Genomic DNA, 14,326 nt, shown 5'->3' with positions numbered 1-14,326 from the left:
TGATCTGCTGGATTTTCACACACATCCATCTCTGGGGTTTACAGAGACTGTTCTGAAAAAGAGAAAATATCCAATAAGCAGCAGTTCTCTGGATTAAAATGCCTTGTTGATGTCAGAGGTCAGAGGAGAATAGCCAGACTGCATTGAGCTCACAGGAATGCAACAATAACTCTGGTAACCAGGAGAAGAGCATCTCTGAATGCACATGTTGAACCTTGAAGCAGATGGGCTAATGATGGGCAGATGGGCAGTAGCAGCAAGAGAGAGGCAAAAAACAAAGGCTGAGAAACCTTTATAACCTTTCAATACACAAATTGACCAATACAGGAAAAATAAAAACACAAGTCACGTAAAGACTTCACTAAAACTAGCAACTCTGGTACTAAGTACTTGCAACATACGTTATTATTATTATTATTATTATTATTATTATTATTATTATTATTATTATTATTATATGTAAGTTCTGACTGTGACTTACTCACACACTGAAAGCAGCATTAGGTGCTTGTACTCTCTTTCTCTGCGGGCACGTGACTGGTTTGGGGGGATTTTTGTGGATTAGACCGCTTTAAGTGTATAGAACAGACAAATAAAACTAGAATATTGTGTTTAAACGTAGCACAAAGCTTCCCACAGGAAGGGGGATACAGAATGAAATGATAATCTGTGGCTTATATATGTATTTTTTTTCTGCTTATTCTGTTGGTTTTTGTTTTTTGCCCTTTATCCCCGTCCCTCTTCTTTCTCCCCTTTCTTTTCCCCAGTCTGTCCCGTATTTAACAAGTAAAAATAAAATAAAATAAACAATAAAAGGTGAATCAAATAGACCATTACGGAGAGGCTGGGATGGTCTATTTGGTAAAGTAAATCCGTTGGGCATCTTTCTTCGCCTTTAGACAGTAATTCTGACGGCAAAAGAGCCAAACGGGACAGGCAAAACAAACAAACAAACAAACAAAAAGATAATCTGTGGCTTCATGACTAAAAGCAAGCTCACACTGACATTTAATATGATGTTATAATTTTACAGTCAGTTTAAAGCAAGAAGAAGCACCGACACAAACTATAAATTATTATTCTTCAGAATGAGGATTCATGTGAAGTGAAAATGTGAGGTTACTAGTCTAAATACGCAGAGCCAGTTTTGAGTTTCGAGTTAAACCCAGCAGCAGGCCCGTGAAACAGCCACCAGCCGTACTGAAAAACGAAGACGCAGCAAAATGTGAGCGAAAATTTGCCCATCCTTTCATGCACTTATCCCCGTTTTACCTCAGAGCCATTTCCTCTGTAACTCGATAGGAAACCGTAATGCTTGTAATAAAGTGGCTCACAGAGTTGCTCGGAGGAAAGTTTTGCAGACTTGGGACACTCCAACGCGCACACTCACGCCCTCTGGCTCAGTGTGTGAGGTGCCACATCGAAACGGAACATAAGTGTCGGAAAGTGCGCATCATGCTGCTGATCCTGCTGCAGTTGTTGGTTTTTGCGTCTTGTGCTCCTCCGCGATGCGACCCGAAGTTTCGAGGTAAACTTTCTGCACTTTTTGCGATAACAAACTTTATGCTGATGTGCGCATCTGGACCGGCCGCGCAAAAACTGGACAGGACGTCACGTGCAGGCTGTGGACTATTCTTGATTCAGAAGCTCATTTTTGTTCAATTAGACTTGTGAAAAATTCTTGTATATAACTCTAAAAAAACCTAAAGCTACAGGATGAGTGAGCTGAATTAGATGGTGACAGATCTAAAGTCTGACAGATGGTGTTAATGTTTTAGATGGAAGCAAGTTTAATGAATACGATTTATAGTCGTGGAAAATGTGATCCTCGAGGGACTTAATGATTCTTTGTACACTGACTGGCTTTATAGAGAGTTGTTGAAGCGAGCAGTGTTCTGTAGGCCCCACTGTAGCATTTACAAAAACCACCCTGCCATCTAGTGTCTACTCAGTGTCAGCTAATGGCATGCTGGTATGTCTTGCAGGACAGTGCAAGCCAATAATAGAAGAAAAACGTAAGTACCCATGGGCTTAAAGCAAGAAAAGTGTCATGCATGTGCTGTTTGCTATCTTGCTTTTCTGTACACTTTCTAATTTCTAACCAATCAGTTTTTTGTGCCTCTAACACTGGAAAAAACCAAGCCTCAAAGTCCCCCTTCTCCCCCCCCTAATATGCCAAGTGACTGCAACAGGACTGTTTTTCACAACAAACAGGAGGAGATTATAAATGATAGTGGGTGTAGTTTTAGTGGAATCTGTCCCCAAAGCCATAAAATCATTGAGTATTTTTAGATGATCGATGGCAGCATGAAATATTCAAATTCTAATTTCCAGAGATAATAGAAATATTTAGGACTAGATGATTGAGGACGGCACAGTGAAGCTCATGATTAAGCGCTGCAACAGATGGAGATACACGTCTTGATCTGTTACTTTCTAAGCTGATCCCTGATCTGTCTTCATTGTGGAATTTTTCTACTCAGCCAAATGCACAGATCTAATGCTGTACTACTGCGATGACATGCCCTACGCTCAAACCATGTTCCCAAACATCCTCGGTCACAAGACTCGTGAGGATGCTGAAGCTGGCGCTGAGTACCTCCTCATCAGCGTGGCTGAATCTCTGCTGGGCGGAGATTGTAACCCAGAGATTCGCATGCTGGGCTGCTCGGTGTTGGCCCCACGTTGTGAGAAGGAGAAGGTGCTGAAGCCGTGCCGCAGCACGTGTGAAGCCGTGCGCAGAAGATGCAGTCGCACGTTTGACAAGATACAGATGGCCTGGCCCTACTTCCTCGACTGCGATCGCTTCTTTGTCAGCGACCAAGAGGGATGTTATGACCCCCTGGAGGGCCTCAGAGGTGAGATATAATCACAGCATACTGTCATTATGTTGACCTTTGTTGACCTGAATTGGCCTTAGTCTTGGCTGTGGCTGATGACATCCGTGTAAATGTTTTAAATACTGACATTAGCTTCTTTTTTCCACCTGAAAAAAAGAGCAACTCAAATAAAAAGCAGGCATGAAAATTTCAGCAGTGCACTCCTTCTCCTAAACACATTCTGAAGGCATCTGGTTTGCAGAGATGCTTATGTGGCTCACTTTAAGATATAGCCTAACTGGAACGTCTTACTTCCCCTATAAACTGTCACTAATCCTTGATCCTGTGGTTATCTTCTGGTGTTTTTATTGGCAGTGGCTTTATAAACAACCCACAATGAACCACAGAAAGGCACACATTGCTAAATCATATCTTGCCCAAATAGCTGAAAAGTCTTTATAGTAAAAAACAAAACACAAAAACAATAACAGACCCAAATATGTATTTTGCTACCACTCGTTGCATCTCCATGTGTGAACCAGATGAGCGCGTGAACAGCAGCAACTTCTGCACAGACACATGGAACCAATTTGAGTAGTTAAGTTGTGTCATTTCAACATTTATAGACAGTATAATGTGTACATTTCATGAAGTGTATGCAGGTAGTGCTTTTTAAATTGTTCCAAAACTTTCATGATGCACAGTCTGGTAGCAGGTTAGCCTGATATCAGTGTAAGAACTCCAGCTGTTCTTCTTTCACTGTGTATCATATTAGGACAGTAACACTCACGAGGGCGATTAAAGGCCTGCGTTAACAGTGTTCTCCTGAATGCACCCTTATAAACATAACTATATCATCTTAAATAATAAAACAACAAGCTGTAGCAGATACTACAATGCATTCTTAAGTTTGGACTCCCCTCACGGGCCTCTCAGTTCTTTGGTCCGCTGCCTGACATCGTCTTACTCCTTTATTTTGCAGCAGTGAAGCTAACTTCACTTCTATCACTCAGCACAATAAAACTTAATGTTTGTAGGCAGACTGGGTCAGTGTTTGTGGCGCAATGTGATGGGTTGATTTCCTCATGTGGCATTTAAAAAATCCTGATAATATTAAATCTTCACATTACATAAATGTAAAAACATAATTCGGGTGCGGTATACTAGGGACCGATATTGGCTCATATCAGTATTTATAAAGGCCGATAAATAAAAATTTTGAAAAAGTGGAAACGAGAGAAACAATCAACCACAACATGATGTTACATAATTTATCCACCAGAGGGCACTCAAATGCAACAACAAGCTGATCCAAGCAGAAGCATTAGGTAGTGCTAGCACGAAACTTAAGCGAAATAATTCGCAAACCTCAACTCTACTAATTTATTTCGCCGACCTTCATCAGAGGCTCAAACACAGTGGAGGTCATACTATTTATACACAGAGGTGCATCTTCTTCAGATTGAATGAAAGAATGAAAGAAGACTTCATTGTCAACAAGGATTCTTAAATAACTACAGATAACAAACATGATGGGAATCTGTTTGGGTTTTTGAAATCACTAAATATCTGCATCAGTCTTAAAATTTAAAATTTCCATATTGGCCAAGCATACACTATGTAATCTTCCACTTTCTATTGAGATAAATTATCAATACAGTAGTGTCAATTATCAATATATTTATAAAACATGCAGTTGGTCTTGGGTTGTTTTTCTTTGTACTATGATTTTTTGTTATATGATTGTCTTGTGCTACTCTGTGTTTTCCACCCTTTAAATTGTATCTATGCAAAGACATATTAGGGAAAAAGAAAGGGCCTCAGAGGTGTGAGTGCACGTACCATTTGGGATGATTTCTCCACAATATGACGCGCAGGAAGTGTTTACATAAACCATCTGTAGCTTATAATGTAGCCAGCAGCTCTGTGTTGCAGTCATAGATGTTAAAGTTTTTGTATAATACAGTTTTACACTGCATAAATCATGTTTTTTAAACCAGCAGCGAAAGGTTTTACAGCCTTTCTAGGTCTGGTCTCAGCTGGTGTCAGAAATAAGTGTGAATCCTAAAATCAGGGCAGACTTGTACAGACTTTGGGGGAGGGGCGGGGTGGCAGTTGAAATAAACACTTCTAACTAATTATAGATTTGAAGTGCTTCAACTTTTTCTCCTTTAGATTTCTGTTGTAAACTGCAATATTTATACCCTGGAAAACCTTACACAAATAAGGATAGTACTTCCATTTGAGGTAGGTGAGATAGAACAAGTCATTGTTAAGCCAGCTTCACCTAACAGCCCCTAAAAAGAGGGTGTTAAAACCCACTGTGATAATATAATAATAATGGATTGGATTTATATAGCGCTTTTTCTAGGCACCCAAAGCACTTTACAATACCACTATTCATTCACACGCTGGTGGAGGCAGCTACAGTTGTAGGGACCTTACTCTGTGTGCATACATAAAAAGCTGGTTGTGGGATGAGCAACAGAACTGGCATTGATTAAAAAGATGAGCTGGAGTGGTGAAGGGTTGCAAAGCAGCTTGCAGAGCAGCTTGCAGATTTCCAGTAACTATGCTTGTCTCTACAGGGCAGGAGGAAGAAGAAGCTGCTGATGGCCTGGATATTCTACTCACTGCGGACTCTCCTGACACTTTGCAGTTCACCTATCATTCCAACACTGACCTGATCAGTGTCTTAAAGAAGACTGAGGAGCAGTGCTCCGGCATAGCCCGGACCTACAGCATAGGCCGCAGTATGGAGGGCAGAGAGCTGCTTGTGATCGAGTTCTCTAACAATCCCGGAGAGCATGAACTACGTAAGTCAGGCTCCTCAGTCTTCATAAGGTCTGCTTTCTTTTCTCTTACAAATGTAGGTAAAACTTAAACGTGGCTCTCTACATACAGTTGAGCCGGAGGTAAAGTATATTGGGAACATGCATGGAAATGAAGTCCTTGGCCGCCAACTACTCATCTACTTGGCTCAGCACTTGTGCTCAGAGTATTTGCTTGGCAACGAGCGGATTCAGACTCTAATCAACACCACCCGCATCCACATTCTGCCCTCCATGAACCCCGATGGGTATGAGTTGGCTGTTTCCGGAGTCAGTGACAATAACTACGATTTTGAGCAGGTGAGCTATTTACAGTTACAAGCAGTAAATATATTGATGTGCAGTTTGAGTCAATAGTTAAGTAATTAGTAATGCATGATTCCCTGCACAGTGCAGCAGAACATCAGCTCTTTAAATTGATGCCCATGAGCACGAAGCCAAACGCTCACCTTACAGAATATATTGTAGTCTGTTATAGTTGAATGGCAATTTCTGGATGACTCATACTGCTACTATCTAAAACACATATTATTAATAAGGCAATAATACTTATTCCTCAGGAGGATCAAAGATATGATTCTTGGAACATCGGCCGAAATAACGCCCAAAACATCGACCTGAACAGAAACTTCCCCGACCTGACGTCCATCGTTTACAGAAGACGCAGACAAAAGGGCTACCGCACCGACCACATCCTAATCCCAGACTATTACTGGTTTGGTAAGGTACAGTATAAATCCTTATCCATATATAATGAATGACACTGCACATACTTTATGAAATAACGAGCTGTGCTGTTGCAAAGTTTGCCTCTTTACAATAAACTGACTTAATCAGTTAGACCAATAAGAAGTGTTAATGCTGAAATCCAGGTTGCACCAGAGACCTACGCTGTCATGAAGTGGGTCCGCTCCATCCCGTTTGTGCTCTCCGCTAACTTCCATGGTGGAGACTTGGTGGTGTCTTACCCTTATGATCTGTCCAAACACCCATTGGGACATGAAATGTTCTGCCCAACCCCAGATGATAAGGTAAAAAGGGTTCTTTGGGAAACTTATAGAGTTAAAGGATAGTTTGTAATAATCAAAAACAAAGTGAAACCTAAACAAACCCTAAAAACCAGAAAATATAAAGGACCTCAATTATTACTGTCATCAGTACAGGTATGAACATGTAGTATATGTTTAGAGGAAGCTGGAAAAAGAATAGACTGTTGACTGTAACCACAGACATTCTGGTTATTTGATTTGCCTTTTTAATCTTTTAACATCTACCAGGTAAATGGTGGGTCAACCAATGCTAAACAAGCATAAACTACAAGATGAAGAGCGCGTCTCTTAAACGTATTAGTTTCACATAAATGGTTGGACGTGTTAGATGTGAACCTAACCATAATTTAATTGCATGTTTAATCCAGTTCTCAGTGTATATATTCCCCTCTTTCTCATGCAAAATTGGGCATCCTTGACTCTAGGGCTGCCACAAACGATTTTGATAGTCGACTGGTCACCGATTATTTTTTGGATTAGTCGACTAATCAGATCATGCATCCATTGGACGTAAAACGTACAGCTTATTGCACCAGCACGTATTTGCTCTTATATAACTATCATTAGCTTACAGCTTGAAGTGTTTAAGGTATATTTTAACTAAAAATAAAGACAAGATGATAGTTTATTAAAGTTTAATGAAATCTGCAGATTGTTTCGTTGGAGTTTAATAAACTCAGTCTCGTCTGCTCCTTGCTATCTAAAATATAACAGGACACCGGAGTATATTCTCGAGCATCTCACATTTCTGATAATCAGTTGTCGTTTATTCAGCTGTGTAAAAACTATAACTTTATTTCTCAGCCAAACCGATTTACTCAGGAACAAATAAAATACTAAAAAAGCCAAACAATAACATTTGTAAGTTATCTAAGTGACTTATATATGTTTAACCTGAGTAGCGAAAGACTGCGGTGGGTTTGAAAATGATTTGCCGGGAGTCCGGTGTTCTCACGGACTCTAGTGAGCTTTGCCCCCGGCTAGCTATCGAGCTAGTGGGTAACAGACGTCTCCGAAAACGTTGGAGCACTTTTGAAAATATGCGGTGTCTTGATAAACTGAGCAGATATTTGAAGTTTCCACAGCTACATTCTCGCCTGAAAATATGTTAAACGTTTATTTTGTGACCCAGAAAGAATAATAAGAGTAATATTAAAACTAACTAGCTGCCGCCATTGTTGGCAACTGTGCTGGTCCGCGCTATGAATTCTGGGACACAGCTTCTTCTTCTTCGGGGTTTAACGGCAGCTGGCATCCTTGTACATGCAGTGCTGCCATCTTCTGTTTCAGTCCGTTATTACACTCTTAAATCCTACTACTTATTCCTGCGTCTTTTGGGATCTTACAAAGCTTCAAACAATGCGCCGACTATTAAATTAGTCGTCGATGATTTTGATAGTCGACGTAATCGTGACTAGTCGACTAATCGTGGCAGCCCTACTTGACTCCTCCCATTGCATCCTAGGCCTCCCAACTCACAAGCAAATAAAAGAGGTGAGGATTCCCTTGGAGCGAGGAGCCGGGGCAATGGGGATTTTTAAAAAAAAGGAGAAAGCCTTTTTAAAGCAGTGTTAATTAAATGATACCTGACATGACTGTATGATAAATATAAACACAAAAGATACACCAGTGCATCCTTTGTGACCGAGTGTGCATCCTCCAGGAGTGCACACTGCTCTATGCTTTTTCCTACAGTCACTGGTCAGTTCTGAAAACCTTCTACACCCTTATATTCTTACTTTATGCAATATATCAGTCATGTTTTAATGAGTTAAAGGCTATAAAGTGAAGGACCCATGATGGTTTAGACTACAGCTACTACAACTGTAACGGGACTGGTAAGTAAGGTGTAATATTGAATATTATTTGCAGTGTGCTCCCATAAAACACTTAATGCAGTGACATGCCTGTTTACTGCTCTTTGAGGGAAGGTAGGAAGCAATGAGTCATTGCTAACAACAGAAAACAGATGGCAAAAAAATAGGACAAAACATTATTAAGATCAGCAGACTCTGATTTTTTATTTATGCTTGTTGCCCCAGTAAAACCCTGTGAACATGTGGTTTAAATCAGTGGTTATTTTTTCATCTGAACAAAGGGAGAAACAATTAACCAGTTTTACATTTTGCAGGTTTTCAAATTTATCGCAGCAACTTATGCAAATGCCCACGGAACCATGTCCAATGAAAACGCACGCTGTGGATCGTCTCGTACTCAGAGCCAGAAAGGGATCGTTAATGCAGCTCAGTGGTCCAGCTTGGCAGGCGGTGAGTTTGGGGGGGGGGGGGGGCACAAATCCAGAGAAGCAAAATAGATTTCTGAGTCAGGAAGGAAAGTGCTGTTGTCTGCTGAGTCTGCTAGAGGGTGCTGTAAGACCAGTTATGAACCTGTGAGTGTGTTTTTTGGATTTTTGTTTTTTTGTGGTCAGGAATGCAAGACTTCAACTATCTCCACACCAACTGCTTTGAGGTGACTGTGAATGTGGGATGTGATAGATTTCCCCCTGAAGAGGAACTGGCCTTTGCCTGGCATGAAAACCAAGAATCTTTGCTCTCATTTATGGAGACAGTAAGACTCTTTTAGCAGATATCCTGATTTTTGTTGGCATGGCAGTTCAGCACATGTTAGCAATAGCATACTGAATCTCAAGTGCGATGAATGAAATGATCTATTTGTAAACAACTTTCTTGGGTGTTGGTCCTCAGGCCCATCGTGGCATCAAAGGGATTGTAAAAGATGAAAAGGGAAATGCTATAAAAGGTGCCAGGATATCTGTCAGAGGGATACAGCACGACATTACAACAGGTAATAACTATCACCTGCTAACAAAACATACGCCTTTACAAAATTTCATTTAGTTATGACATTAGTTTTGTCTCTTAGTCAATTCTTAAGCTCTTTATGGCCAACATGATTTTTATTCAGTAATTCAGATATGTAGCATCTTAAATATTAAAAAGATATGAGCTATAAAGGCAAAAAAGGCATTTTGAGGTAGTTGTCCAGTATAAGTACAACTTCCTGTGTCAGGTTCTTCATAAAACCTATATTAAGCTCATAACAAAGCTCAATAACATCATTGTTTATTCTGATCACAACCTTCCAACCACCCTTCAACCATGTTATGAGTGTTACTGTTGCACAGTAAGGCACTCTACAACTTTCCTTAAGGTGAGATGCGTTTGGCCACAAATTCAATAACCAAGTGAGAATCTGAGAAGCATCGTATGTAAACACCTTGTTGTGACAGTAAAACAAGATTCAGCATCAAGTAGTCACTAACAGCAGCACAAAACGTATAATAATTGACAAATCTCAACTTTTTTGTCATATTGTCTGAGTAATCTGTTTATTTTAGTTTATTTCTTGTGTTGAGAAAGGTAAACAATTTCTGATATATATGGGTTTTTTTTCATATTGCCAAATATCGGCACTGGTGTCTGTATTAAAAATCCTATCTAGGTTCTCGAGGTGGAAGTACCTGGAAACCAAATCAATATCTTACTTCAACTAAAGTTATTAAGGTCATTGCAGTTCTACCAAACACCTACTCCCACAGTTTGTATTACAGGGTTTCTGCAAGTTGTGTAAACCCATCTTGATGTGTAAAATGAACATTTCTCTACAAATATATTCGTACTCATGTACTGTGTATTCATGTTGATTATAAGTTGATTATAATTAAAAGCCCAAATACTCAGCCTTTCTCTCCCTGCCCTAGCTGAAAATGGAGACTACTGGCGCCTCCTCACTCCTGGCATCCACATAGTCTCCGCCTCTGCGCAAGGCTACACCAGAGCCACCAAGAGAATCCAGGTGCCCTCTCGCATGAAGACTGCAGGCCGGGTGGACTTTGTGTTGCCGAAAGCGCCTGTGAACTTTGACCCGGAGGAAGAGGACTTCTCATCCTACGACAAGTTTGACCCTTACAACCAGTACCAGCACTACACCCAGATGGCTGATTTGAGCCAGAACCAAGAGGAGAGAGCAGAGAAGCCCTGGTGGTGGAATTACTTTGCTTTGCCTGGAGTACCTTCCCCCACCTGGCTGCTGAAGCAATATTAGAGCTTTAACAAGAGAAGCAAGAAATGAGTCTGTCTTTCTACATTATGCAGAAAAACATGGAAGTGTTACTTTTTACTGATGCTACTTCTGCTTCACAATTTTGCCTTTATGTGCTGTGTCTGGTCCGAAGCCCACACCTGAATTATAATGTAAGCGCCTTACAAGCTTTTGCCTGGACAGTAACATAACTTTAGTTAATGGCCACGATTGAATAAAAAACACGTTAAAAGATTTGACCTGCAGTTTTATAGCACTATTTCACCTGAACTGTCGATATTTTTCATGAATTATTGGCGTATTTAGACCTGACCCCTGACTACTTACAATTACCAAACACAAGGTTTCTGATGGCCACTAGGGGGCAAGCTAAACCAACATCTGGCTGAAGTTGCTCCAAACGGTGGTTGCTCCTCAACACAGTGTGCAATTTGTGAAATTGGAGTAAATAGACATGTCATTGAGAATAAATAGTTCTGCATTCATTTCTCTCATTAGTGAGCGTAAGGAAGAATTTGGTTTGTGATATAATCTGTTATTTAAGCGATTATAAAAAGAAGTTAAAGGTTTTACATTGACTATAAAACAACAATTTACTCATTATACACAACTCTCATGTGTCCAGGATTCTGAAAGTGTTCTCATAGGCAGCGCAGAATAGTAGTTTTCAACTTTTATCATTTTTTTATGCTATTTAGATTTCATGAGTCATGATTCAAATTCAAAAAACACTTTATTTATTCCCCAAGAGGCAATTAAAAACACACCAACAGAACATCAAACAAACATAAACATGAAAGCATCAGTATATCACTGAGCAGGTCAATTATAAAATATAATATTTTATAATTATATTATTACTGTATTACTCCTAAAATGCATTCTTAACCTAAAACCCCTCCACGTGTAGACATGCTGTCCTGCAATAATCTGTATGTCGTTCCACCAAAGAGTGACTGGCCTTCATTGCTGAATAATTGTTAGACACTTGATGAAGTTATATTCTCCACTTTTCCCACAGAAAATAAACCAAACTTCTTGGAGGGATCCTGACCTCTTGTATAGTTTATTTACAACCAAGCCCGGGGTAATCAGTTGAAACGTCTGTCAGTGTTTAGGGTGTATTGCATGTCGACCTTCTTTAGAGGACGAGCGTTCGGTCAAATTAGACCTCATTTCTTTTGGAGTCCATAAATAGTGGCAGACAAGTGCATTACGTAGACTTGTCTACAAACAACAATGGAGGAATAAGCAAGAAGTGCTAAGAAGATAAAGCTATGTCTTTATCTTCTTAGAAGGCAAATTTGTTACAGTTAAAGAAAAAACAAAACATCCTCAACAACAGAATTTCACAGAGAAAACCACCAAATGGACACTAGATCCCAATAATGAAAAGTAGCCCAACCAGAGTAAGGCATGCATTCGCATTGGCAGCCCTGGGGTCCAGTGAAGTCCCAAATCCTATAAACAAAACAGCTCTTAAGAATTTTTTTATGAAAGGTCATGAAAGAAGCATGGGAAAAGCAAATTACCCCCAGATAAAGGTCGAGGAATAGTATTATAAAATCATAGTGAAAAGTCTGCTTAGAGAACTACTTGACCCATGACAAGTCAGTGAAAAAAACACCGGGCTTCTCAGGGGATTTATAAAACACAAACACATGATTTGGCACCAAACTCGGTCAGCCAAACAACAGAGATCTCCATCTACAGGAGAATAGGAAAATACTCCACACTCTCCCAGGATCACATAACCCTGTGTGCAGGGCTTTCAGCACACTGTCAGAGGGCATCAGGATGCCTGCAGGTCCATGCAGGATGTTACAAATACTGGATTTCATTATGTACTGCACTGGCACTGCAGTACCTCTAACGGTATTGTTTACAGTGATATTGCAATGGTACCTGCAGCAACATCTATACCACCATATTCATGGTCACATATATCAAAGTAGTGGGCTTTAAGCTGCAAGCATTGATAACGTTTCCTACTCAGGGTTTGGGGTGGAAGTAGGGGGATGGGGTGGTGTCTACCAGGACTAAATAACTTATTCCTTTCTCCCTTTCTTATTCTTTTTTATTCATCTCCTGAATGTGGATGAGTATTTCTGTCTGACTTCTTCAGTCCCATTATTTTGCTCATTCACTATGGTGGCCTTTGTTTTGTCAAGTAAACATATATGAAGCTGCTACACTAACATACCATAAATCTGAGGAGCTAATGAAGCTGCAAACTTGTCATAACAAGGTTCACTCACTGTTTCAGCAGCTTTAATTACAATCTTTTGGCCGTCAGTTGTTCAGTTGTGGCGAAGATGGTTAAGAGTGTTATCATGTGACCTTTACAATCACTTAACTGTCATCACTTGTCGCATTAGACCGAAAGCTGCGGAAGCTAATAAGTGGATCTTAGGTTGACAAGGTCAAGAGTGAAAGTTCAAGCTTGACTGAGATAAAGTAGCTCTACAGGTGAACACCGCAGGTAAGGTTTAAAAGGTCTCAATGGAAATTTGACATTGTGTGACATTTTAAGTACAATAACTGACAGTGTGGCATACAAAATCCAACTGTTTATCCAATGATCCATCATCCATTGATGAATCTAAGGGATATGTCCATTATGTGACTTTTTTCACTCTAGTATTTATAGACTGACCTTGTATACAGCAAGGCATTAGGCCACACCTCTTAATTCTTTGAATTCAGGTGTTTTCAGGCCCACAGGTATATAAAATCAAGCATCTAGTCATGCAGTCTGCTTTTTGCGAAAGAATGAGTCGTTCTAATGAGCCCACTGAATTCAGGTTTGGTGGTTGGTAACAGGATATCACCATTGCAACGAGTCAGTTTATAAAATTACTGTCCACTTAGATCAGGGCTGCCCAATTCCAGTCCTCGAGAGCTACTATCCTGCAGCTTTTAGATGCATCCCTACTCCAACACAGCTGAATCAAATGAATGGCTTGTTATCAGGCCTTTGCCAAACACGATGGCATGCTGAAGAGGTAATCAAACCATTTGATTCAGCTGTGTTGGAGTAGGGATGCATCTAAAAGCTGCAGGACGGTAGCTCTCGAGGACCGGGATTGGGCAGCCCTGACTTAGATATTCTTAGTGGTATTATTACAAAGTGGAAGCATTTAGGAACCACAGCGACCCAGCCGCCAGTCGCAGACCATGTAACTACAGAAATCCTAACATCCTCTGGCATTAACATCAGCACAAATCCTGTCCACTGGGAGCTTCATGGGATGGGGATCAATACCTGAGCAGCTCCTGTAGGTTTAATGTGTAGGTGGTCCAGTACTTTTTTCCATATGTTACTGCTGGCTGGGTTTTAAGGATAGTGTATAATAATTTTTCCTTTTTCGTCTCTATTTGCCCTTTTTTCCTGTTTTATGAATGAGCTGATCAATTTTCACTTGTTTTTTAGTTTCTTTTTAATTTTTGTTTTATTTAAACCATGTGCCATTCAAACTGTTTTTTACTTCACTTTGCAGTTCTTGGAAATTACAGTTAAAACACCAGACATATCAACATGAGAATGTAATATAAGAAACTTTAG

The 14,326-nt window shown here is 40.1% G+C and overlaps 1 protein-coding gene across 1 annotated transcript; it reads left to right on the top strand.

The window, feature by feature from the left end:
- The first annotated feature begins 1,216 nt into the window (after window positions 1-1,216).
- Window positions 1,217-11,000, top strand: LOC309697926 (carboxypeptidase Z-like). Its single transcript, XM_082520144.1, has 11 exons — window positions 1,217-1,528; window positions 1,986-2,015; window positions 2,484-2,858; window positions 5,408-5,635; window positions 5,724-5,950; window positions 6,211-6,375; window positions 6,523-6,681; window positions 8,831-8,966; window positions 9,128-9,267; window positions 9,405-9,504; window positions 10,421-11,000. Exons 1-11 carry the CDS (start codon window positions 1,312-1,314, stop codon window positions 10,762-10,764), a joined length of 2,121 nt encoding a protein of 706 aa, XP_082376270.1. The 5' UTR covers window positions 1,217-1,311; the 3' UTR covers window positions 10,765-11,000.
- The last annotated feature ends 3,326 nt before the right edge of the window (window positions 11,001-14,326 follow it).

Source organism: Aulonocara stuartgranti (genome assembly GCF_965226115.1).
Source record: "Aulonocara stuartgranti genome assembly, chromosome: 3".
Lineage (NCBI taxonomy): Eukaryota > Metazoa > Chordata > Actinopteri > Cichliformes > Cichlidae > Aulonocara > Aulonocara stuartgranti.
The sequence above is the reverse complement of the archived record's forward strand: the minus strand, read 5'-3'. Positions and strand labels throughout refer to the sequence as shown.

Excerpts from the sequence above, each read along its gene's own strand:
- LOC309697926 (XM_082520144.1), top strand. The coding sequence starts at position 1,312 with ATGCTTGTAATAAAGTGGCTCACAGAGTTGCTCGGAGGAAAGTTTTGC. Across the intron at positions 9,268-9,404 it reads TGCTCTCATTTATGGAGACA|GCCCATCGTGGCATCAAAGG; the intron begins GTAAGACTCTTT and ends GTTGGTCCTCAG. Across the intron at positions 9,505-10,420 it reads ACAGCACGACATTACAACAG|CTGAAAATGGAGACTACTGG; the intron begins GTAATAACTATC and ends TCCCTGCCCTAG.